This window comes from Carettochelys insculpta, chromosome 6 (genome assembly GCF_033958435.1).
Source record: "Carettochelys insculpta isolate YL-2023 chromosome 6, ASM3395843v1, whole genome shotgun sequence".
NCBI lineage: Eukaryota > Metazoa > Chordata > Testudines > Carettochelyidae > Carettochelys > Carettochelys insculpta.
This window is the reverse complement of record NC_134142.1, coordinates 64,530,413-64,552,964: the sequence shown is the minus strand read 5'-3', so window position 1 is coordinate 64,552,964 and position 22,552 is coordinate 64,530,413. Positions and strand designations below refer to the sequence as shown.

Sequence of the window (22,552 nt, the reverse complement as noted above, 5' to 3'; positions counted from 1 at the left end):
TCTATATCCTGTCCTGTATGCCCTGTCCTCGCTCAGCCTCCCACCCTACCAAATCTCTTTCCCAAAGCCCCCTCACCTCAAGCAGTGGAACATAGGGGGGTGGCCATGGGGCCTGATAGGAGGGGTTGGGTCCACTGCAGTCACAATGGTGGTGGAAGCAGCGTGACCCAACAGCCTGCTCTGCTCCACCACCATCTCCCAGCTGTGATGCTCTGCTTCTCTATGGCAGTGGGTAGCAGAGTGCCCTGGCCCTTGCCCACTGTGCTCTGCTCCCTTCAAGTCCATGCCACTTAGGAAAGCTGGATCTCTCTGCTTCCCTCCACTGTGGTGATGCAGAGCAATTCGCCTGGCAGATGGTGGTGGAACGGAATAAGTTGCTGTGTTCCTCTGCTTCCTGTGTCTTCTGCCACTGTGGTAAATGCAGGGGACCTCAACCCCTGCTGATATCTCCAGGCCTCCCAAGTAAACCCCCGGCCACCCTGGTTCCTGCAGCCTCACCTCAGTATGGGGGGGCCATTCTGGCCATAGGACAGTTGAGGCCAGTTCCATGGGCCCCCCAATGAGTGCAGCCCGGATAGCTGCCCCGAACAGTCCTATGGACAGGATGGCTTTGAGAGGAATATTTAAGTGTTTACGTCTGCATTAGGAATGATAGAGACAGTGAAAAACATAATAAATACTTTTGTATATTGCTTTGGATTATGCTACATTAGAATGGCCAAATTGGGTCAGATTAATGGTGCATCTAGTCCAGTATCCTGTTTTTTTACAGTGGCTGAAGCCAGATGCTTCAGAGGAAATGAACAGAAAAAGGCCATTATTGAATGATCCATCATCGCCTGTTGTCCAGTCCCAGTATCTGGCAATCACAGACTTAGGGAATTTCAGAGCATGGATTTGTGTCCCTGAATATCCTGGTAAATAGCCACTGACTGGCCTATCCTATCCTATAAATCCTTTACACTTTGTTGGTTACAGTTCTCTTAAAAAGGTAGTAATATTATTTATCTGCCCAGGCTTTTCAGAGTAAGGTGTATATACACACCATCCAACAAGTAAACTTAAACAAAAGTCCAGTTCAGACAGGAACCATTACAACACAGCATTTGAACAAATATATAAAATTAGAGTATATTTAAATTTTGGGTTTTTTCCCCAGTATTTTTACTGGAGAACTAATCCCTGGAAGGGAAATGGTGCTTGACATTTGTCAATCTTAAATTGTATTCAGGCCCTGCAATATTAGTGTCTATAATTCTTCTGGTTAAAATTCTAGTGATTACAGAGTACTGAAATGTGGGCAGATTGATGACCTCACTGTTTTGTTTATGGTGTTTCTGCAGATTGGCCGCCTGGAGGGCTGCTCCAGAGTGGTAGGAATCTGTGGTACAGATGAGAAGTGCTCCATTTTGGTCTCAGAAATGGGGTTTGATGCAGCTATCAATTACAAGAAAGAGAATGTGGCAGAGCAGCTGCATGAATTCTGCCCTGCTGGCGTGGATGTTTACTTTGACAATGTCGGTGGAGACATCAGTGATGAAGTTATAAAACAGGTGCCTATCCCAGCTGTCCTGTTCATACTCATCTCTCCCTCCCAAAGTCTTCATACATCTTTTGGAAGGAGTGTAATATGAACCAGCCTGCATTAATTGCTAAAAGATAGGAAAACTTTCTCTTCCCATATGTACCTGACATACTGAACGTGATTGAATCAAACTGTCAAAACATCTGAAACATAAGCCTATCCTGCTGGCCTGGCCTGATAGCTACCAGTAGCAGTTTTGTGCTGTGTTGTGGGAGGCCTGCATTTGATTTCCGCTTTTGGCATCTTACTCCCTTAACCAGCAGAGACCATGTTGCAGTTTAGCAATAGTGCCTGTCTGTGAGGGTGAGTATTTCAACTTTGATTTCAACTCTCTGGCGGGTTAAGGAGTAACGTTGCTGGGGTCTATTGAGAGTACTAACCAATCCTCTCTGGTAGTATCACTGGAGTTGGAGGTGCGAAAGAGAGAAAATAGGGACAGTTGTCAAGGCTTTAGTGAGAAAGGTAATGAAACTATTCTGAGGAAAATCCTTTTCACGATAATCCAGATCATCAGCTGAGGGAGGTTTACTGAGTTTGAGTAATTGATTATTGTTTCCCATCTCATGAAACCATCACTTGGAGCTCCTGGGAAGCATGGGAATGAACTATCATTCTTACTCCAACTTCCCTAGAGGAACCTTTCAGAGTATTTAGGCAATCTAAACACTACCAGAGTCAATCAAAGTGATAGATGAGGCGAGTTAATTACATTTTGTTAAATCATCCTTGATACCCACTGTTTGCTGGAAATGCAAACTACGCAGTGAGGAACACATCTGTGACTCCTGTCAGCCTTTGATAGCGGGCACCTTCGGGGATTTGGTGGGCCAGCAACAGGAGGCAGAGTATTTTTGTTGAGGCTATTCTGCTGCTTTTCCACAGAGCAGTAAAATTTTTTTTTTTTTTCATTTAAAACTTGGAATGAGGCATGGAAGTGTAATGTACTTCATGGGCATGTCTGTACAGGTACAAATCTTCAAAATGGCCATGAATGGAAAAAGGAGATTTCAAAAGGTGCGATGTCCTTTCAAAAAGGACCCCCGTGTAGCTGCGCCAAGCCGCGCACATTGAAAAGCAGCGCTTTCGAAGTGCTGCGGCCGGAAGCATCCTAATGCTAATGAGGCGCTGAATATTCAATTCAGTGCCTCATTAGTAGTCTAGGAAATGGCTATTAGCATGGTCATTTTGAAGATTTGTGCCCGTGTAGACACACCCCATATGCATAAATTGCGGGGGGGAACTCATCTTTTCATAAATGAGAGGAAGACTGTATTGACACTATCTGCCTTACTCCTATTTCACAATTAAAGACTAGAGTAGAAAACTCAAAGGCTATGTCTACACTAGCCCCAAACTTCGAAATGGCCATTTCGAAGTTTACTAATGAAGCGCTGAAATGCATATTCAGCGCTTTATTAGCATGCGGGCGGCCGCGGCGCTTCGAAATTGATGCGGCTCATCCAGACAGGGCTCCTTTTTGAAAGGACCCCCACCTACTTTGAAGTCCCCTTATTCCCATGAACTGATGGGAATAAGGGGACTTTGAAGTAGACGGGGTCCTTTCGAAAAGGAGCCCTGTCTGGACGAGCCGCGCGGCCGTGAGTCGCGTCAATTTCGAAGTGCTGCAGCCGCCCGCGTGCTAATGAAGTGCTGAATATGCATTTCAGTGCTTCATTGGTAAACTTCAAAATGGCCATTTGCGTGGCCATTTCGAAGTTTGGGGCTCGTGTAGACACGGCCATACTGTGTAAGATTGCAGAATAGATACATGGAATGTTTTGTTTTCTTGCATTACATAGCTGAGAATTTGCTTTCCTCCTTACACTGAGAACTCCCACTCAGTAAAGTAATTACCCCTCATAATTGTTACCCAGTTAACATATTTTTGAATTGTACATAGGCAGTGGTCTTCTCCTCCCCCTGCTACAGCATTACAAGCTGAATGATCATAGGTATACAATTCTTCTCCCAATCTCTTTTTCTAAGGAAAACTACTTTGAGCTGTTGCATGATTATCATTAGAAATCTGCGGACTTTTAATGAGCTTGTGTGTCTTTTTGTTAGGAAAGAAAGTAGTATTCTAATTTTGTGTTGTCTCAAACAGATGAACCACAACAGCCATATCATCCTATGTGGTCAGATTTCCCAATATAATAAAGACATTGCTTATCCTCCACCACTGTCTCCTTCAATAGAAGAAATACAGAAAGCAAGGAATATCACAAGGTAGATTTCTCCTTCCCCAGCAGTTTCATAGTGCACTGAACACATCATGTATATTATTTCTGCTGTGCTTGTCTGTCCAGGCAACATTCTACTATGTCATCGCGTCCCCTCCACCCTTGCACTGTGCCAGACCCAGTCCCTTTCCTGGCCAGCACAGGGCCTAGCTCAGCCTCCCAAAAGAGCCCCCACCCCCACCCCCAGCACTGTGTTAGCCCCTCCCCCACTCAGTGCAGGACTCTGACTAGCCCTTCAATGGAGCCCCCCCACAGCTTGCCAGTGTGGGGCTCAGCCCAGTCCCTCCAACAGAGTGTTCCCCACCCACCATGCCAGCCCAGCAGTCCCCTGTCCTCCCCTGGCCAGTACAGAGCCCAGCCCAGCCCCCAGTGGAGCTCCTCCCATGGTCATTGTGGGGCCTGGGCCCATATACTTTTGGATGTGTATTACAGCAAGATTCTGTTTAGAACTTTCTTCCAGCCCAACTTCTGCTTGCAAGCGGAACTGCAACGGGGCCTCTAGTTATCATATTTGATCTCAAGAGAGGAAACTTTGAGCACTCTGAGCATTTTGATAGTAACACTAGTACTGAAAAAGAGAAAAGGATTTGGTGATTTTGTGTTTTACGACTGTATTATATACATTTGGTGAGGAGGCCTCTAAATGGGCAGAAGGGACATTGAGAATAATGACTGCCAGTGGTACTAACACTACGGAATTAAAATACTGATATATGCCTCATCTGTGGTCATTTGCTTTATTCACTGGCTGTCAGTCTTTTTAATATGGGTAACATGGTACCATGGTTATCAAATATTTTGTACCATGTGTCTTGTCTTTGAGTGCAGTTGTGCGTGAGGTGAGAAAATTAAGTAAAACCCTTTTTAGAAGGTATTGTGATCATTGCATTTTCCACTTTAACTTACTCTTTTTAATACTAATTTTCTGTTTTAAGGAAGAGGACATCAAATATGACTATATAGAAAAATGTAAATTAACATGAGCTTTCACTTAGGCTCATACTAAAATAAGGTTTGGAAGACTAAGCCCTACTAATGCTCAAGGTCCCCTTTATACCCACTCCATAATCGCAGTATATTGACAGTGTTTGATATACCTCCTGACCCTAAAGGATGTTCCTTGCCACCCCTCCAGAACAGATGACTAATGCGTCAGGTCTAATGTCTTCAGTCTTTTTGTTGACCACTTCCAATCCCTTAATGGATCACCTCCCATCCTAGCCCACTAAATCTCCATATTCTGTAAAGCATTTGATACCTGAATGAGCTTGCAATATAAACAGTGTATATATTGGTTTAAGATTCATTACTCAAACCTTCAGCATTAATTACAGTTGTGTACTGCCCGAAGTCAGTGGATTCCAGGCAGCTAGGATATGAGTCTAATAGCTCCCACTAAAATAGCTGCCACACACTATTTTCCCCATAGTAGAGGACCCCAACTCATAGAAAAGCATTCCATTCCTAATGTGTCCTTTTCTTCAGGAGCAGAGTTTTCACTATAGAAATTAGGGCAGTCAAGCGATTAAGTAGTTAATCACAATTAATTGACCATTTAAACAAAATTAATTATAAGCCCTATAAATTCTTGCATTTAGTGTGTTCTGAAAAGTTGGAGAAATACTTGTGGTTTCTATGTATCTATATTTAAAATGTGTTTCTCCATTACTTTGGGTATATGAATACCATTTCTTTATGTAGACCATCTGATGACCAGTTAGATTCACATCCTCTGACCCACCCACAATCTCTTGTCTAATATATCTTGTATTGTTAGTTATTTACACTTGTGCAAATAGCGCATCAAACACTATCACACGTCACTGACTTAAAAGCAGAAGAGAATTGTGCCTGCAGGTAGTTCTGGCAGTGTATTACAGCTGGTGAGCACAGGTGTCACTTCTGATTACCACAGCAGGTATGACACGAGAGGCAAAATTACAAGGACTGGAAGGTCCTCCTCATCTAGCTCTTTTGTTTGGTGGTTTCCATTTGGAGTGACAAAAAAGGTGGATAGAAAAACAATCTGCATTTTCAGGCATGTATTAAGGCTCACCACTTTAGTAGCACTCTGTAGCTGCTCATCCTCCCTTCCACACTGTTTGAAATACAGGCAGGATCACTTGTGTGAGACTATATTATTCCACCTGAAGCTTCCACTATACAGAATTGTGTAAGCAAGTTTGCACATCAGCTGTCTTCACTACATCTCACTATAATTATTACTACTAATCTTGTCTCATGAATGTTACATTTGCCCACAAAACTAATAAGATTTCAAAGGCTTTTGAAATATATTGACCAGCCACTCACGTTATTAAATTATCATTCATTCTTTTTTTTCCACAGGGAGAGGTTTCTGGTATTGAACTATATGGATAAACATGAAGCTAGTATTCTACAGCTCTGTCATTGGATTAAGGAAGGGAAACTGAAGGTAGAAACTGAATGTGTACATTTTCTTTATGGGCGTGAGACTTCTTTCAAGTGAAGTAATTTCTTTATCCATCTCAAAACACATTTGACAACAGTGCCGCACTTTGGAGAGGAAAGTGATAACACACCCAAAGGCAGGTTTTAGAGCAGCACTGGTTTAGAAAGGGCAAAATAGCTACTCAGAATTTTGTTTACAGTAGTAGAACTGGTCCTCTAGCAGCAGCACAGGTATCTGATGCCTAGATTTTTGTCTGTTTCTGAGAAAGTCCAGTCCTAATTTTTTGATGAGGTTTCTAATCCAGGCTTGAAAAGTCACTATGACTTTATGATCACTAAGTGCCCCGTGTCCCCCAACTCTTTTCTCTACTGATGTTATGTGGTCCATGAACTGGCCTGCTCATCCTTCCTAATCTTCACACTCTCACACACCCAGAGTTGCAGTAATATTCTGCCTTTTGTTTAAAGGGTGCATTAGCTTACGGGTCAACAATGATCTTGAACAATATAGTTACCTTTCCATCTTGACCAAAGGGCAAGATCCAAAATGGGGCACCTTGTTCTGTGGACCAAAAGGGTCCCTTTAAAACATTTCATGGCCCCTTTCAAACAGACTGATTTTGGGGAGAAACTACTAAGACCTATTCTCATTGACAGGTCAAAGAAACTGTGGCAAAAGGCCTGGAAAACGTAGGGGGTAAGAAGTTGCATAATTTCCTAGAATAATCTTTGCTGAAGTGTAATTACAATAAAACATTCTCTCTGTCTCTCCTTTCCCTCAGTTCAGATGTTTGTCCCTCTCCTAGAACATGGTTTTAAATGTATTTACCTAACTAGGATCAAAATATCACTTCAGGGCTGTGTCTACACTAGCCCCAAACTTCGAAATGGCCACACAAATGGCCATTTCGAAGTTTACTAATGAAGCGCTGAAATGCATATTCAGCGCTTCATTAGCATGCGGGCAGCCGTGGCACTTCGAAATTGATGCGCCTCACCGCTGTGCGGCTCGTCCTGATGGGGCTCCTTTTCGAAAGGACCCAGCCTCCTTCAAAGTCCCCTTATTCCCACTCACCATTTGTGTGGCCATTTCGAAGTTTGGGGCTAGTGTAGACATAGCCAAGAAGTGCTAAAATAACCTGCTGTCAGAGGCTAAAAACCACAAGAAACAATAAAAACAAAACAAAACAAAAGGGGCTTTGTACACCCAAGCTATAAAACTAAAGAGCCAGATCATTCACTACTTGTGGTTTGAACACAAATATTCTTTCAGCAGGTAACAGTGACTTCGGTAATACTTTAGTTCAGGGATGGGGAACCTTTTTTTGGGTTGGGGGCCACTGGCCCACAGAAAAATCAGTCAGGAGCCACATAAAAAATGAGAAGAACAATAAAAGCACAAAGACTGCAAAGATGTGGCCCCTAAGACACCTCACTCCTTTCACACTCCAGCACTGTGGGCAAGGGAGTGGAAAATTGGAAAGTGAGGTTCAGATTAACTATTTTGGGGGCCTGGGAGGGGACCAAATGTTGGGGGGTTCATTGTGCAGGAGGCGGTTGCTGGGTAGCAGGTGTGGGGTCTTTATGGGAGGGAGAGTGCAGAAGTGAACTGAGCTTGGTGATCTGGGTGGAAGATAAGATGCAAAGGGTGGGGGGCCTCAGGAGTGGGTGGGAGGTGAGAGGTCTGGCCAGGAGGGAGAGTGCAGGAATGTGCTGGGGGTGGCGTCTAGATGGGAGGGATGGTGCAGGACCAGGCTGAGGCTGGGGGGTCTAAGTGTGAAGAAAGGTGCAGGAGCAGGGTGGGCATGTGGGGAGCTGGGCAGTAGGGGTGCAGGAGTGGGGTGGGAGTTGAGAGTCTGGGCAATGGTGGAGTGCTTACCTCTGAATGCTGCCACTGCTGCTGTCCGCTCCCATGGCTGGTGGAACAGCAGCACAGAGAAACACTTCCTGAAGAGAGACTTTTCTCCTATTGCTCCCAGGCATTACTCCCCCACATTGCTCTGATTGGCTGGAATTCTGGCCAATCAGAGCAGCGGGAGAAGCGTCTCCAGGCAGCACTACGCTACTGTTCCCCCAGCCAGGGGAGTAGGATGAGGAGTGGTGGCAGCAGAGCCACTTTCTGCCTCCACCAAGCAGAGCCCATGGGCCATATCTGGCTCTGACTTGCCTGACTCCAGCCTGTGAGGCTCAGAGATCCAAACCCCTCCACCCACCATCAGCTGGATGCTAGGGAGGGAAGCTCCTAGCCTTGGGGGTCAGATCCAAACACGCCATGGGCCGGGGGTTTACACCACCCCACACTCCAGCTTTAGTCCCACAGGTTCAGAGAAAACCCTTGGGGAAAAAACATTATTTAAGTCATACAAGGCTAGGTTTAATTTTGAACCCTTCTACTTCATAGTTTTTTTTTTTAAAGGGATTTGGTCAACTGGACAGCCATATTTCAAATTCAGTTTACTCACCTTACTTACATAAAATTTTCATGTGTATTTATGAAGCGGAAATACTTTGTAAGATGCCTTTTCACACCAGAGGGAATGTTTTAAATGAAAGCATTTGCTGTAGGCTTACCAGGCATATGCCCTCGTTTTGCATGTGCAGTGTATTTTTTCTGCATGCCATATCCTTACAACATTTCATACAGTAATTAAAAAATAATGACTATTATTGCAAACAGAGGTCTGATCAGGAATTTGAAAGGTTAAAACTAATTTATTAAAGTATTATTTAAATTGCCTTTGTTAACCTTTTACATTCTAATATTAGTGTTTTTTAACCTCCTGTGTTTGTGGAAATCTATTAAGTCTAAAACTTGATTTTCTTTACATTGTTATAATACAGTAAAGGAGACTGTCAGGATCTTATCTTTTTCTTTTTAAAAAATACTATGTGCATAAACGTTTCATGTTATTATCCTAATAGTGCGTATTATTCTTATTTTCAAATAGAGGCTTTCCAGTCCATGATGACCGGAGGCAACATTGGAAAACAGATAGTGCTAATTTCCGAATAAAATCTTTGGCTCTTCATGTGAGTGTTGCCTAACAGGAGAAATTAACATGACTCTTTTTCTTGACTGCTGAACAAGCATTCTTTTATTTAAATTAAACTTCCCTCTTGTTTCAGAAGGCACCTACAATTGAAACCTCCTAAGCATGGATAGCAGAGATTCTTGGACATGAGTACATTAGCAGAGTGTTTTCCAATTTTATTTGGCCATGGAACCCTTTTAATGTGAAAGAATTTTGTGGAACCCCAAATAAGTCTTATATGTGGAGCTGAAAAAGTAGACTACAGATAAGTGACAATAATAATAAACAAATGCTAAACAAGGTCATGAGAACAACATTTAGTTTAATTGCACATATTTACAAAAAAATAAAGCTCAAAACTTATATGCATTATATTGGCAATTTTCAGTGTGAAGAGTGGCTTTTCTTGGCAAAATCTTTTTATATGTGGTTTAATACTGGAAAGTTGGATTCACATGTCTGGCACAGCATTCAGTTGATTTCTCTGTTGACAGAACAGCCAATCAGAAGCTCAGCAAACAGGGCCGCTTGGTGAACTGGAGGCCCTGTCTGGTGGCAGAGGGCTCCCTGGAGCATCTACATGGCTTTTTTGTTGAGAGAAACTGTCATCAAAGGCATATTTGTCATCACAGAGAGGCAGAATGCTGTCGGCAGAAGTGCCGACTTTTGTCAACAGAATGTTGACAAAACTCATTTTGTGTGTAGACGCTCTGAGTTTTGTCAACAAAACACTATGCCAACATTTTTATGGCTGATCTGGAACAACACTTTCTCAGCTCTTGCCTCCTAGTGCTCCTCCTCTACCTGCACTACATTGGTGACATCTTCATCATCTGGACCCATGGGAAGGAGGCTCTTGAAGAGTTTCACTATGATTTCAACTGTTTCCATCCCACCATCAACCTTAGCCTGGACCAGTCCACACAAGAGATTCACTTCCTGGACACTACTGTGCAGATAAGCGACGGTCACATAAATACCACCCCATACCAAAAACCCACAGACTGCTATGCTTATCTACACACCTCCAGCTTCCATCCAGGGCATACTACATGATCCATTGTTTACAGCCAAGCACTAAGGTACAACCGTATTTGCTCTGATCCATCAGACAGAGCCAAACATCTACAAGACCTTGACCAAGCTTTCCTTAAACTACAATACCCACCTGAAGAAGTGAGGAAACAGATTGACAGAGCCAGACAGGTACCCAGAAACTAACTGCTACAAGACAGGCTTCAAAAGGAAAACAAGAGAACACCACTGACCATCACATACAGCCCCCACCTAAGGCCTCTCCAATGCGTCATCAGTGATCTGCAACCCATCCTGAACAATGATCTTTCACTCTCACAGAACTTGGAAGGCAGGCCTGTCATCGCCTACAAACAGCCTGCCAACCTTAAATAAATCCTCACCAGCCACTACAAATCACAAACCAGTGGCTCTAGGCCTGGAACCAACACCTGCAACAGTCCTTGCTGCCAACTCTGCTCACATATCTATACCAGTGACATCATCACGGGACCTAACATCAACCATACCATCAGGGCTCCTTTACCTGCACATCTACTAATATAACGTATGCCATCATGTGCCAGCAATGCCCCACTGCACTTTACATTGGCCATACTGGACAGTCTCTACTTAAAAGAATATATGGACATAAATCAGACATCAGGAACAGTAATGTACAGAAGCCTGTGGGTGAACACTTCAATCTCCCTGGACATCAGTAGCAAATTTAAGGGTGGCAGTCCTGAAGCAAAAAAATTTCAAAAATCAAATGGAGAGAGAAATCTCTGAGCTGCAATTTATCTGCAAATTTGACTCCATTAACCAAGGATTAAACAGAGACGGGGAGTGGCTCGCAGCTTACGAAAACAGCTTCTCTGTCCTGGGTGTTAATATCTCACCATTAGACTCTGACAATGGCTCATATCCCCCTGTCTGATCTGACTTGTTTTTTCCTCTTTTGATATGTACTATTGATGATAGGCCATTTCCATGTTGCTGAATAGACCTTGTCAGCTCTGTCCCTCCCTTTTATTGGGACCTCATTCTTTAAATACCCCTCTGAAACTACCCCCCCATGCATTGCGGGTCTTTGCCCAAGAAAGCTTATGCTCCAAAATATCTGTTAGTCTATAAGGTGCCACAGGACTTCTTGTTGTTCTCAAAACTTTCTAGTGTAACAAAGCCTATCATTTTACAGTCTGAAACACTGTTCCACTTGTCCATTTCCATACATTGACATTTTACAAAATGCTGTCAAGACAATAGACCATTATTATATGAATCCTAATTTATCTGTAACCGCAGAAGTGCTGAGATCACTGACAAAGGAGAATGAAATCTCTGCTTTACAGCCTTGGCTGAGAGCTAGTCAGGTGGCTCTTACTTAGCTCATGTGGTAGAGCACAGTGCTTCAACCCCTAAGGTTGCATGTTTAGTCTCTCCTGCAGATGACCTGGGCCTATCAGCCTTACATATTCACTGAGAAAGTGCAGGCTTCAGTTTGTACACAACTGTGGGCTTCATCAGGAATAAATACAGCATTAGATTTATTCTCATGCTTTAATATTCACTGATTTTTCTATTTGATTTTCAGGATTAAGATGGTGACAATAAAAAGGCTTCATATTAGAGGTCTGTAGCCTGTCTTTCAATACTCAGTTCAGCAGACTCTCCATTCATCAATGCTTCCTGCTCTCATGGGGCTTCTTAAGCCTAGGAGGAATAGTTAATCAAGGGAGAAGTTGCATGGCAATGAACTCACCAGGTAGGGAGGCTCTGATGAGCTTCTTCAGATGATCAGGAGGTCATCTGATACTGGTGCTGGCAGATTATAAAAATCTGAAGCTATTCTGTTTCACAGCTCTCTTCAGCCTTCTTCCATCCTTGTAGATTGCGGGAAGTTGCTGCAGTAAATAGAAAAGTCTAGAAGAGAGGACTCAGCCTGCTTGAACTCAGGTGGTCTTGTATGGAAAGAGTGAGCTAGAGTAAGGGGAAATTCATGTAGGATTTATTTTTTCTATACATCTGTGTAATTCTCATTTGATTAAAGAGCAGTAATATTTTAGAACTCTAAAAGTACTTGTATGTTGTGTGTTACATCTTCAAAATGCCTCTTGGGAGAACTAAGCTGTCACCCACAAGGCTTAGACCTGGGGGTTTTGGGACAGGCTGTGTTTCAGCTACTGGTTATTATGGAGGCATGAGGGCTGCATCTATGTGTCAAAAGTCAGCATGGTTTCTGTAGAGAGAAGTCTTGTCTTACTAATCTATTAGAGTTCTTTGCAGGGGTTAAACATGCAGACGGGGGATCCAGTGGACATAATATACTTAGATTTCCAGAAAGCCTTTGACAAGGTCCCTCACCAAAGGCTCTTATGTAAATTAGGTGGTCATGGGATAGGAGGAAAGATCCTTTCATGGATTGGAAACTGGTTAAAAGACAGTAAACAAAGGGTTGGAATAAATGGTAAATTTTCACAATGGAGTGGGGTAACTAGTGGTGTTCCCCAAGGGTCAGTCCTAGGACCAATCCTGTTCAACTTGTTCATCAATGACCTAGAGAAAGGGGTAAGCAGTGAGGTGGCAAAGTTTGCAGATGATACCAAGCTGTTCAGGATAGTCAAAACCAAAGTAGATTGTGAAGAACTTCAAAAAGAGCTCGGCAAACTGAGTGATTGGGCAGCAAAATGGCAAATGAAATTTAATGTGGGTAAGTGTAAGGTAATGCACATTGGGAAAAATAACCCCAATTATACATACAATGTGATAGGCGCAAATTTAGATACAGCAGATCAGGAAAGGGCTCTTGGAATTATAGTAGACAGTTCTCTGAAAACATCCACGCAGTGTGCAGCGGCAGTCAGTAAAGCAAATAGGATGTTAGGAATTATTAAAAAAGGGATAGAGAATAAGACAAATATCATACTTCCCTTATATAAAACTATGGTACGCCCACATCTTGAGTAGTGGGTGCAGATGTGGTCTCCTCACCTCAAAAAAGATATACTGGCATTTGAAAAAGTTCAGAAAAGGGCAACTAAAATGATTAAGGGTTTGGAAAGGGTCCCATATGAGGAGAGGCTAGAGAGACTGGGACTTTTCAGTCTAGAAAAAAGGAGATTGAGGGGCAATATGATAGAGGTATATAAAATCATGAATGGTGTGGAGAAAGTGAATATTGAGAAGTTATTTACTTGTTCCCATAATATAAGAACTAGAGGACACCAAATGAAATTAATGGGTACTAGGTTCAAAAGTAATAAAAGAAAATTTTTCTTCACACAGCACACAGTCAACCTCTGGAACTCCTTGCCGGAGGAGGCTGTGAAGGCCAGCACTCTAACAGAGTTTAAAAAAAGAGCTTGATAAAATTTTGGAGGTTAGGTCCATAAATGGCTATTAGCCAAGGGAAAGTATGGTGCCCCTAGCCTTTAGTCAAAGGCTGGAGACAAATCGCTTGATCATTGTCATCGGTTCACCTCCTCTGGGGCATCTGGCACTGGCCACTGTTGGCAGACAGGATACTGGGCTGGATGGACCTTTGGTCTGACCCAATATGGCCATTCTTATGTGCCCAGGCAAGTGTGTGAAAGAGCCCTATTTCCACAGCACAGGGGCATGATAAGCTTCATTTGTACCCAGGATATGGGCCAGAGAGGGTAAGGGGGGGAAACTGCTACAACCTGGTGAATCCTAAAGAAGCGTAAAACATTCAGGGATCAATAGGCTTTGATTCCCCTCTCAGCAGTCTGGTGGGTGGGTGAGTGAGGTGGGGAGACACCTGGATCTATAATACCGGGTTATAGCTAGGAATAGAAAGTAGATCTCCTGCATCCTCATGCAGTACCTGTACCAGAAGGCTGTCCTTCCTTGGAATAGGTTGGGGGAGCAGGTCATTGTGCCACCAGCATTGCCTTATATCCACAGACAGAAGGGAAAAGACAGGTACCTGTTTCCGTAACTGCTGTCCTTTGAGATGTGTTGCTCATGTCCATTCAATTAAAGGTGTGTGCTCACTCTGTGCCCTGATACTAGAAGATTTTTCTTCAGCAGTACCCATCGGGGAGCTGGCTCAGGTGTCCCCTGGAGTAGTGTACACATGCCACACTATAAAGGGTGCTGCCGGCCCCCCCTCCATCAGTGTGCCCTCTAGGCAGAGTGCTTCAGCAGCCACCCAGGAGCGATTCAAATGCTGCCCAGCTGATTAGCAAAGTGTTAGCATGTTTCTAGTGGAGGTGCATATTCATATATACCTCAGTGCACCTAGCAAAATTTATTGCACACCTGTCTGGAAAAAATTAGAGGGAACACTGCCTTCCACCCTCAGTTCCTTCTTGCCAGACCACTCGGCCAGTTGGGAAGGAGGGCAGGAAGTTGAATGGACATGAACAACACATCTTGAAGAGCAACAACTATGGAAAAAGGTGACTTGTCTTTTCTTTCCTGTAATTGCTCATGTCCATTCAACATAGGTGACTTCAAGCAGTATGTCATGAGGTGGGAGGAGTTCATTCCACTGGGGGAACTGTCCTTTATGTGGTATAGTAGTGGGAGAGATGCAAGCATAATAAAAACCTGATTGAAATGCCGTGAATGTCTTCTCATTCCTTTTTTGTGCTTCAGGAGTGAAAGGCAAAAATTAATTGCAGCAGCATTTTTCCCTTTTCTGGTCCCAAAACTGCAACTGTTTGTCCAAAGTACAAGGCTTGTATTTATGACCTGTGTTTGCCTTAGGGCTGTTTCTACAAAGTGAGTTGTTTATCTGGCAGCGTGTGAGCTGGCAGATCTTACCGCAGTGACAGTCCCTTAGGACTCATTTTATTCCCATCTGAGATAAAGTATAAAACAGAAAATCTTTAGTACTATTTTCCTCACAGTAGCTGCTTACTAATCTATCCAAGTCACTGCCCTATCCCTGGGTGATGATGTGAGAGGGTGACCCAATATGAGATCATGCTGCAGTGTTTGTTACTTTCTAAAAAGTTTGGATGTAGCAATATGTCTGCAGTTTGCTAGCCTATAAAGATGCTACTAGACACTAATAGCTAAACAAGTGAGGGGCAGAGTGGGGAAGAAACCAAATGGCAGCTTGTAGGAAAGTTTTTATTTTAATTGTGTATGACTTACTCAATGTGTGGGTAGTATTTTTTCTATAGCCAGGTTGCTCTACGTCTTTTATTTGTCCAACGACAGTAGCTGAAGCTTGTGAACTACACAGCGCTTCTGCTGGGCTGTAACTTACATGATGTGATTCTTCAGCAGCCATTTGTTTTTGCATGGTCCAACTTGAGACTTGCTAAGGGATGACTTACCGCAGCTACATAGCCTGACTCTATGGTCCTATATTTTGTATGGCAGTATGGTTTTGAATATGAATATGAATATGCATAACTCAAATATGCTTTATGCAAAACAGGTCAAATAGCCTGTCATTCACAAGCCTGTGATTCCCTCACTCTGTGTATTATAGTCACGTGCATTTATCATTGTTGTATGTAAGGTTAGAAACATGATGTGTAAACCTGCTTATTAATCTAGAATTTTTAGTGAGAGACTATAGTGGTGGTGAAGGGGTTAACATGTCGCAGTGTTTGAGGCAATGATCTTTGAGGCTGCCTGTACACTTGCATTCCTCTTTCGAAAGAGGCACGCAAATGAGGCAAAGATTTATATATCTGGCACCTCATGTGCATATCCTTTTGAAAGAAGATAAGCAGTGTAGATGTGGCTTGTTCGAAAGTAAACCCCATCTTCGAAAGAACCCATCTTCCCTTTTTTTTTTATGGGAAGAAGGGTTTTCTCAAAGATGGGGTTTACGTTTGAACAAGCCACATCTACACTGCTTATCTTCTTTCGAAAGAAGGTCTTTCAAAAGGATATGAAAATCAGGTGCCAGATATGTAAATCTGCACCTCATTTGCATGCCTCTTTTGAAAGAGGAATGCAAGTGTAGATGCAGCCAAAAATTTTTTTTTTTCCTGTAAGCCCAAAGTTTGGTTGGTCCTACAGAGGCATGTGACCATGCCACCTGGTGCAGGAATCTGTCTTGCAGCTGCTATTTTTGCATGGGAATGGAGAAAGCTAAAACAAGGGGTTCCGCCCAGCGGAAATTCTGTTTATGGAATGGGGTGCAAACAACAGCATCTTCACTTGGCTTTTGAAAATTGCCTCCCCAATCCAAGAGAACACTTAGGAAGTTGTTAGACCCACGCCAGAGAAAAGACCACCTCTGACTTGAAGGAATTGACCTGGAACAGGCGGAAGGGGGAGAGATATATTAGTAAGAACCTCTCTGAAGCTACGTCTACAGGAGCAAGCTTTTTCGAAAAAGCTAGGTCTCTTTTGAAAACATACAAAACGCATTCTTTCAATATTAAAATCAGAAGAATGCGTTATTTTTTCTGGCGGCCCTCTGCTGCTCAAAGATGAGGAAGAGCACTTTATTCCAAAAGACTCTTTTGGAAAATAAATGTATAGGCGCCTCAGGGGTCCTTTTTTCAAAGGAGCAGCCCTCATGGCACCAGATTTTTCGATCCCTGGCCCATTCTTTCAAAAGAGCAGGGGCTGTGTGGACACTCTATCAAAAGAAATGACATTGCTCCATTAGGGCAAAATAGAATTCCTCCTCAATAGGAATTTTTTCATTGACTTTCATGGAAGCTAAATGGGGCTTTTACACACTAGCGGTGAAATTTTGGCCCCTCTGAAATCAATGAGAAAATTTCCATTTACTTCAGCAGGGTCTAGATTTCATCCCATTTTTTTTGTGAAAGTATCCTATACAAATAGTGACACAGAGAGAGCCATGTTAGTCTGTATTCTGTCAAAACAAAAGAGCAGTCATGTTGCACTTTAAAGACTAACAGAATAATTTATTAGGTGATGAGCTTTTGTAGGACAGACCCACTTCTTCTGATCTGAAGAAGTGGGTCCGTCCCATGAAAGCTCATCTCCTAATGAATTATTCTGTTAGTCTTTAAAGTGCAACATGACTGCTTTTTGTTTTGATATCCTATACAAAGAGTACCCAGAAGGGGCCTTTCTCTCTCAGCAGATCCTCAGAATTAGAAACATCAGAGTTACAAACTGACCAGTTAACCACAGACCTCATTTGGAACCAGAAGTACGCAACCAGGCAGGACAGGAGATAAACACATTCTCCACCACTTCCTGCCCCTGCCCAGCAAATACCATACAGTATAATGTTAAATACAAGCTAGTAAATAAATAAAGGGAAAGTTTGAAAAAACGTTGAGGTAGGGAAACTTTCTGTGCTTGTTTCATTTAAATGAAGATGGTTAAAAGCAGCATTTTTCTTCCACATAGTAACATTTCAAAGCTGCAATAAATCAACTTCAGTTGTAAACTTCTGAAAGAACAAAACATAACATTTTATTCAGAGTTAAACATTTCAGAGTGATGAATAAATTCTATTACTGAGGTGTTCGTAACACTGAAATTCTACTGTATATTATGCCAGCTGATCCACTGCTACTATGAAAAGGTTTGTTCACTGAAATGAGTGGAAAACGCAGACAATTGGTGAACTTTCAGAAAAATTCTGCCCTGCCTTTAGCAGTTAGGCTTTGTCTACACACTAAAGTTGTGCTACTTGAACTACACCAGTATAGTTCATTCTCTTCAGTCCATTGTGTGAATGTAATTATATCAGTATAGAGATGCCCTAAACAGGTATTACTATATAGGAAAAGAAATTATGCTAGTAGAAGACACTTTTCGGTGAGTAGAATAAGTCTACGATAGGGGTTGTACTAATTTAAAAATGATAGTGTAATAAAGCACTCCCACAGCCAAAACTATTTAACCAGGCATAGAAACTATGCCTAAACTAAACCTTATTCTTACAAAGGGGAATGTATATTATATTGAAAAATACAGAGTCAATTTGCCACTATGCTACTAACATCTAAAAACAATCTACAATTACTGAGGCTACAGAGTCAGAAAGAAAATTCACCATTCAGAGGTTTTGTGCAATTGACAGAACTTTCTCAATCGTCCATTGATGCACAGAGAAGCCCCCTCGAACAAACAGGAGTAGAAAACCATTATGCGCACTTAAGGCTATATTTAAAAAAAAAAATTAGGCAATGCTATTTAAAAGGTGTTCTCACAAAAAAAATTAAAAAAAGATTAGTCATTTCAAATTAACATTTTAATCCACAGCTCCAAACACAAGTTAATGATTATAAATGGTCAGGCTACATCCATTCCTCCTTCCTTCACAGGTTTTTTTTTTTTTTTGTTTGTTTGTTTTTTAAACATTCATAGGGAAAAAGGGGTTTGTCCCAGCACAATATTAATGCCTGCTGGCAATGTGTTAAAACTTAGTATATTTCCATGGTCTGTTCTTGGCTTTGCTCTCTTCCAGTACTTCTGTCCCTGCCTAATAAACAGCTTGGCACAAATGCTTTTGACTTCAAAAGACTGCTGTATTCTCGTGCCAAAAAAGTGAATCAGTGTTATGCTGAAGGAAAGAAGAATCGAGTGTTACCAATAACAAATGTCAGAAAACACGTGGTTTCTTGCACAAAAAACCAAAACCCTTTTAATTCGTGAACTGAAGAAAAATCTATCATACGCCATAAGGACTGTGTAAACATATATTATGCCTGAAGAATGAGCAGATACAGGGGTCTGCAGCTTGCGGCTCTGGAGCTGCATGCGGTTCTTTAAGGACTGCTTTGTGGCTCCCAATGCTATGATTGCAAAGTAAAAAAAAAAAATCCCTCCAGATTATTTTTGTAAAGTGGTGAATGTCTAAAAACCCAGCAATGAACAACTCACATTTAAGTAGCAAATAATGTGATCTCAGAATGTTGGATAACTCCCCTTTTTTAGATGTGCAGTGTATTGTGGGATATAATACTGTAGCTATATTTTGATTGTGTTGCTAGTAAAGTCCTGATTTTGAAAAGGAAAAGGAAGCTTGCGGCATTCCTGCAGTGAAGGGCAACACACCTTTTAAGAAAGAAAATTGAAATTTAATGTGAAGTATAATTGGCATAATTAAAATAGGTTTGGGAGTGAAAGTCAGGAAGATAGTAGAAACACAAACACATGAAAAGTATGAGAAAATAGAATATGTAAAAAGTTTGTGAACATCCTAGAGTAAATGTGTCACATTACAAGTCATTGTGTGTGCGTGCTGTTCTTCAAATAGGGGTTACAAAAAGTATGGTTTGATATTATTTATTAAGGGACTGTCTTGTATTCACATGCATTGCAGCTCTTGAATTATTTATATGTTTACTGAATTAAAAAAAATGGCTCTTTTTGCTATTTTGGTTGCTGTCCCTTGAGTAAATGTATTATAGCATAATGCCAGCTCCTCCATTCAAGAGAATTGGGAGCTGGTAACAATGATTAAAAGATCTTACTTCTGATATTAGCTAATTCACATAGGCAGCTTGGAGGAGTGAGAGGGCCTGCAACCACTGGGACAGCTCATTACAATCCACTGTGGATGATTTGCTCCACTTTTCCTAGCTAAAATGCTCCTCTTTGTAGACTGGCTGAGGTATATACTACAGAGTAGCCTTTGCACGGCCTGTAGGCACAAACCCACTTAGGAAATTGGTGATGTGCTATGACAGGAGCTGCATTAATATGCACATCAGTTATTGTGTTGCTATAGCATATGACATTTCTTATTATTCATATTGGGTGCTCATAGGGGGCTCCAGTCATGGAACTCTATAAATACATGGTCTCTGCCTCTGCCTCAGATAGCAGATGTGCTATACTTACTAGCCTAGTCTGTAAATACTCTTTTCTTTGCATGGTAAACTATAGTGTTTTTGTTTTTATTAAACCACATTTCTCCAGCTTTAGATTTAAAGACAAATTTATTTAACTGATTTTTATATCTTCAGCTATAGTTTGTGTCTATGATTCAGTAAACCATCAGTTACATTGTCCTGAATTTGTACTTCCAGTTGGCTTTCAGTTCAGTTGTCAACTTTCTTTTACCTAGTTCATAGTCTGTCTGGTTCCAAGAACTTTCAGGCTCAAAGGAACCTTATTTCAAAGTGAGCATTTTAAACTGAACCATTGTATCAACTTTTGGAAGGGGAGTAAATATATTCCTAGTAGGACAGCAGTTGAAAATGTGATTGTAAGAGGACAATAGCCACAATCCAGTTGATCCCTATTTGTGCTGTGATCCAGGTTTTTATAATGCGTACAAAACTATGGTATTAAGCTAGTGGTGGACACAATAGAGCTCATGCCACTTTCCCTCAAAATTACTTATACTGCTATTCATGTATTTAATTTACCCTTCAGCTGATTTTCTCAGCATCTGATTCTTAACTGGGTTTTTGTACTTGGGATGTATCGGGGCTGTGGAACTCTAGGAGTGCATTTGTTTTTAATCACTCAACAGCATCCTGCTGGTCATATTAGGAATGGCATTAATAGACTTGTATGGACTGGACCTCCCTGGTCCAGCACCCTCGGGATCTGACCAGTCCTGAACCAGGAAGTTTGCTAGACCATGGGAGGTCAGTGTTGGCCCCTCTGCTGCCAGATTCTGGGCTCTCCCATAGCTCCTGGGCTCCACTGCTAGCCAGTGACTCCTGTTCCCCTCCCACTGGCTGGTCCTGCTCCCAGCTGTTGACTCGTATGGGCTTCCTGCCACTAGATTCCCAGACATCCCCCACTACCAGCTTCCAGGTCTCTCTGGTCTAGGAAAATCTGTGGTCCTGCTAGACCTTGATTGTTGCTGGACCAGTGAGTCCCAGATTAGAGAAGTTCAACCTGTAATAGAATTCCAAACAACCAGTTCTCAGGAGCTGAAAAGTACTGCTATCTTGAAATAGCATTGCTGTGCGGACATATCCTAACAGAGCTCTGCAATGGCTCCTTGAATTGAGAATTACACCCCTATCTCTCTCTCTGATTCTTGGGGGGTTTGGAGGGAAGGCTTAGTTTGTAAATATGAAACACTTTATGCTTTTATCCATAAATCTCCAGGTGAATTATATCGACCAGTTGGCAACAATGAAGAGTAGAGAAATTCAATAACTTATCCTAAATCACACAGGTCGTATAATCAGTCTCCTCACTCTCACTCCTGTTCCCTAGTCATTAACCCACACTGCTCCACTAAGATCATTCATCCTTGAAAGTATCCTATCTCCCCTTCTTCTTTGCTGTCACTCCTCATGCTGATCATCACAGAACTTCCCTTTAACACCAACAAACACAGCTCTCTCACTAGTCAGGTGAGGGTCACTATTGGACAGAAAAGGCAGAGCCAGCACACTCCTCTTTTCAGCACTGTCTGAACAGGAAAAAAAGCAAGCAGGGGAGACACATGCACACACAGATTTTGATATGCTGAAATACAGTACAGGATTATAAGCACCAAAAAGTGTTGTTAGTGCAAACCACATTGATACCTAATGCAAAGGCCGTTGTTGTAGATCTTTGTTATTGTCTATATTTTCTTTAAAGATATTCAGTCACACCAAGTAGTTTTCTGGACTTATATGTAAGCATTGAAAAAATTAAACAGCAGCATAATGTCCATAATGCATTATAAAGATCCACTCCTGATTTCTTTACAATGTTATAAAATTAGGCATTTAATAAATTATGGCTTCACAGTTTGACTCAAAAGAACTTTGAATACCCTCATTAGGCATCAAGCACTCTGGCAGTTTTTCATTTCCACTATATAAGTTCTCAGCTCAGAGGAGCTCAGTGTCCAAGATTTATGGATCAGAACTAAAGTCAGCACCACCAGCCAGGTCTTCATTGGGGAGAGGAAGAAAGCCAGAGTTCCATAGGTCCGCTGTAGGAAGTAGCAGGAATAGACCTGCCAAGCCAGCAGGAGCAGCATGGTTAGGTGGATTGGCAGAGCCATGATGAGCTTGATGTGACGGATATGAGAGCAGAAGCAATGACCTTGGCATCGTAGCAACAGGCACCAACACAGGTAAGCCATCAAAGGCAAGTTAAAAAATACCATCTGGAAAGACAAAAAGAGACGTGAGAGTGTGTGTGTCAGGTAAGTTATATTGAATGTCAGAGTGTGGGAAGAATACAAGAGGGCATGATAACTGTCTCAGAGACTGGTCTAGATGCCAGCAACAATTCCTGGACTTAGATACTTCCACAGAGATTGCTGGTGACTGAGAAAACTGGGAAGGTACTGAATGCAGGCTGGTGAAAGTGGAAGCTCATATTCATTTCAGAGTGAAACCTACTGACTAATT

At 42.1% G+C, this 22,552-nt stretch overlaps 2 protein-coding genes across 8 annotated transcripts in view; one reads left to right on the top strand and one right to left on the bottom strand.

Moving 5' to 3' along the window:
- The window catches only part of PTGR2 (prostaglandin reductase 2), a 39,864-nt gene extending 23,911 nt beyond the window's left edge, over positions 1–15,953 (top strand). For 2 of the 3 annotated variants that reach the window (XM_074997093.1, XM_074997091.1), the window contains 6 exons: positions 1,344–1,553; positions 3,690–3,811; positions 6,175–6,262; positions 6,916–6,955; positions 9,207–9,288; positions 9,385–15,953. In XM_074997093.1, the coding sequence (XP_074853194.1) occupies positions 1,344–1,553; positions 3,690–3,811; positions 6,175–6,262; positions 6,916–6,955; positions 9,207–9,271 (525 nt within the window). In that variant the 3' untranslated portion in view covers positions 9,272–9,288; positions 9,385–15,953. The remainder of the gene's footprint in view (positions 1–1,343; positions 1,554–3,689; positions 3,812–6,174; positions 6,263–6,915; positions 6,956–9,206; positions 9,289–9,384) is intronic. The other variant, XM_074997092.1, reaches the window with a different exon arrangement.
- Positions 15,954–17,248: 1,295 nt separating this feature from the next.
- The window catches only part of TMEM62 (transmembrane protein 62), a 56,802-nt gene continuing 51,498 nt past the window's right edge, over positions 17,249–22,552 (bottom strand). For all 5 annotated transcript variants that reach the window (XM_074997090.1, XM_074997086.1, XM_074997085.1 and 2 more), the window contains one exon: positions 17,249–22,305. In XM_074997090.1, coding sequence (XP_074853191.1) covers positions 21,979–22,305 — 327 coding nt within the window. In that variant the 3' untranslated portion in view covers positions 17,249–21,978. The remainder of the gene's footprint in view (positions 22,306–22,552) is intronic.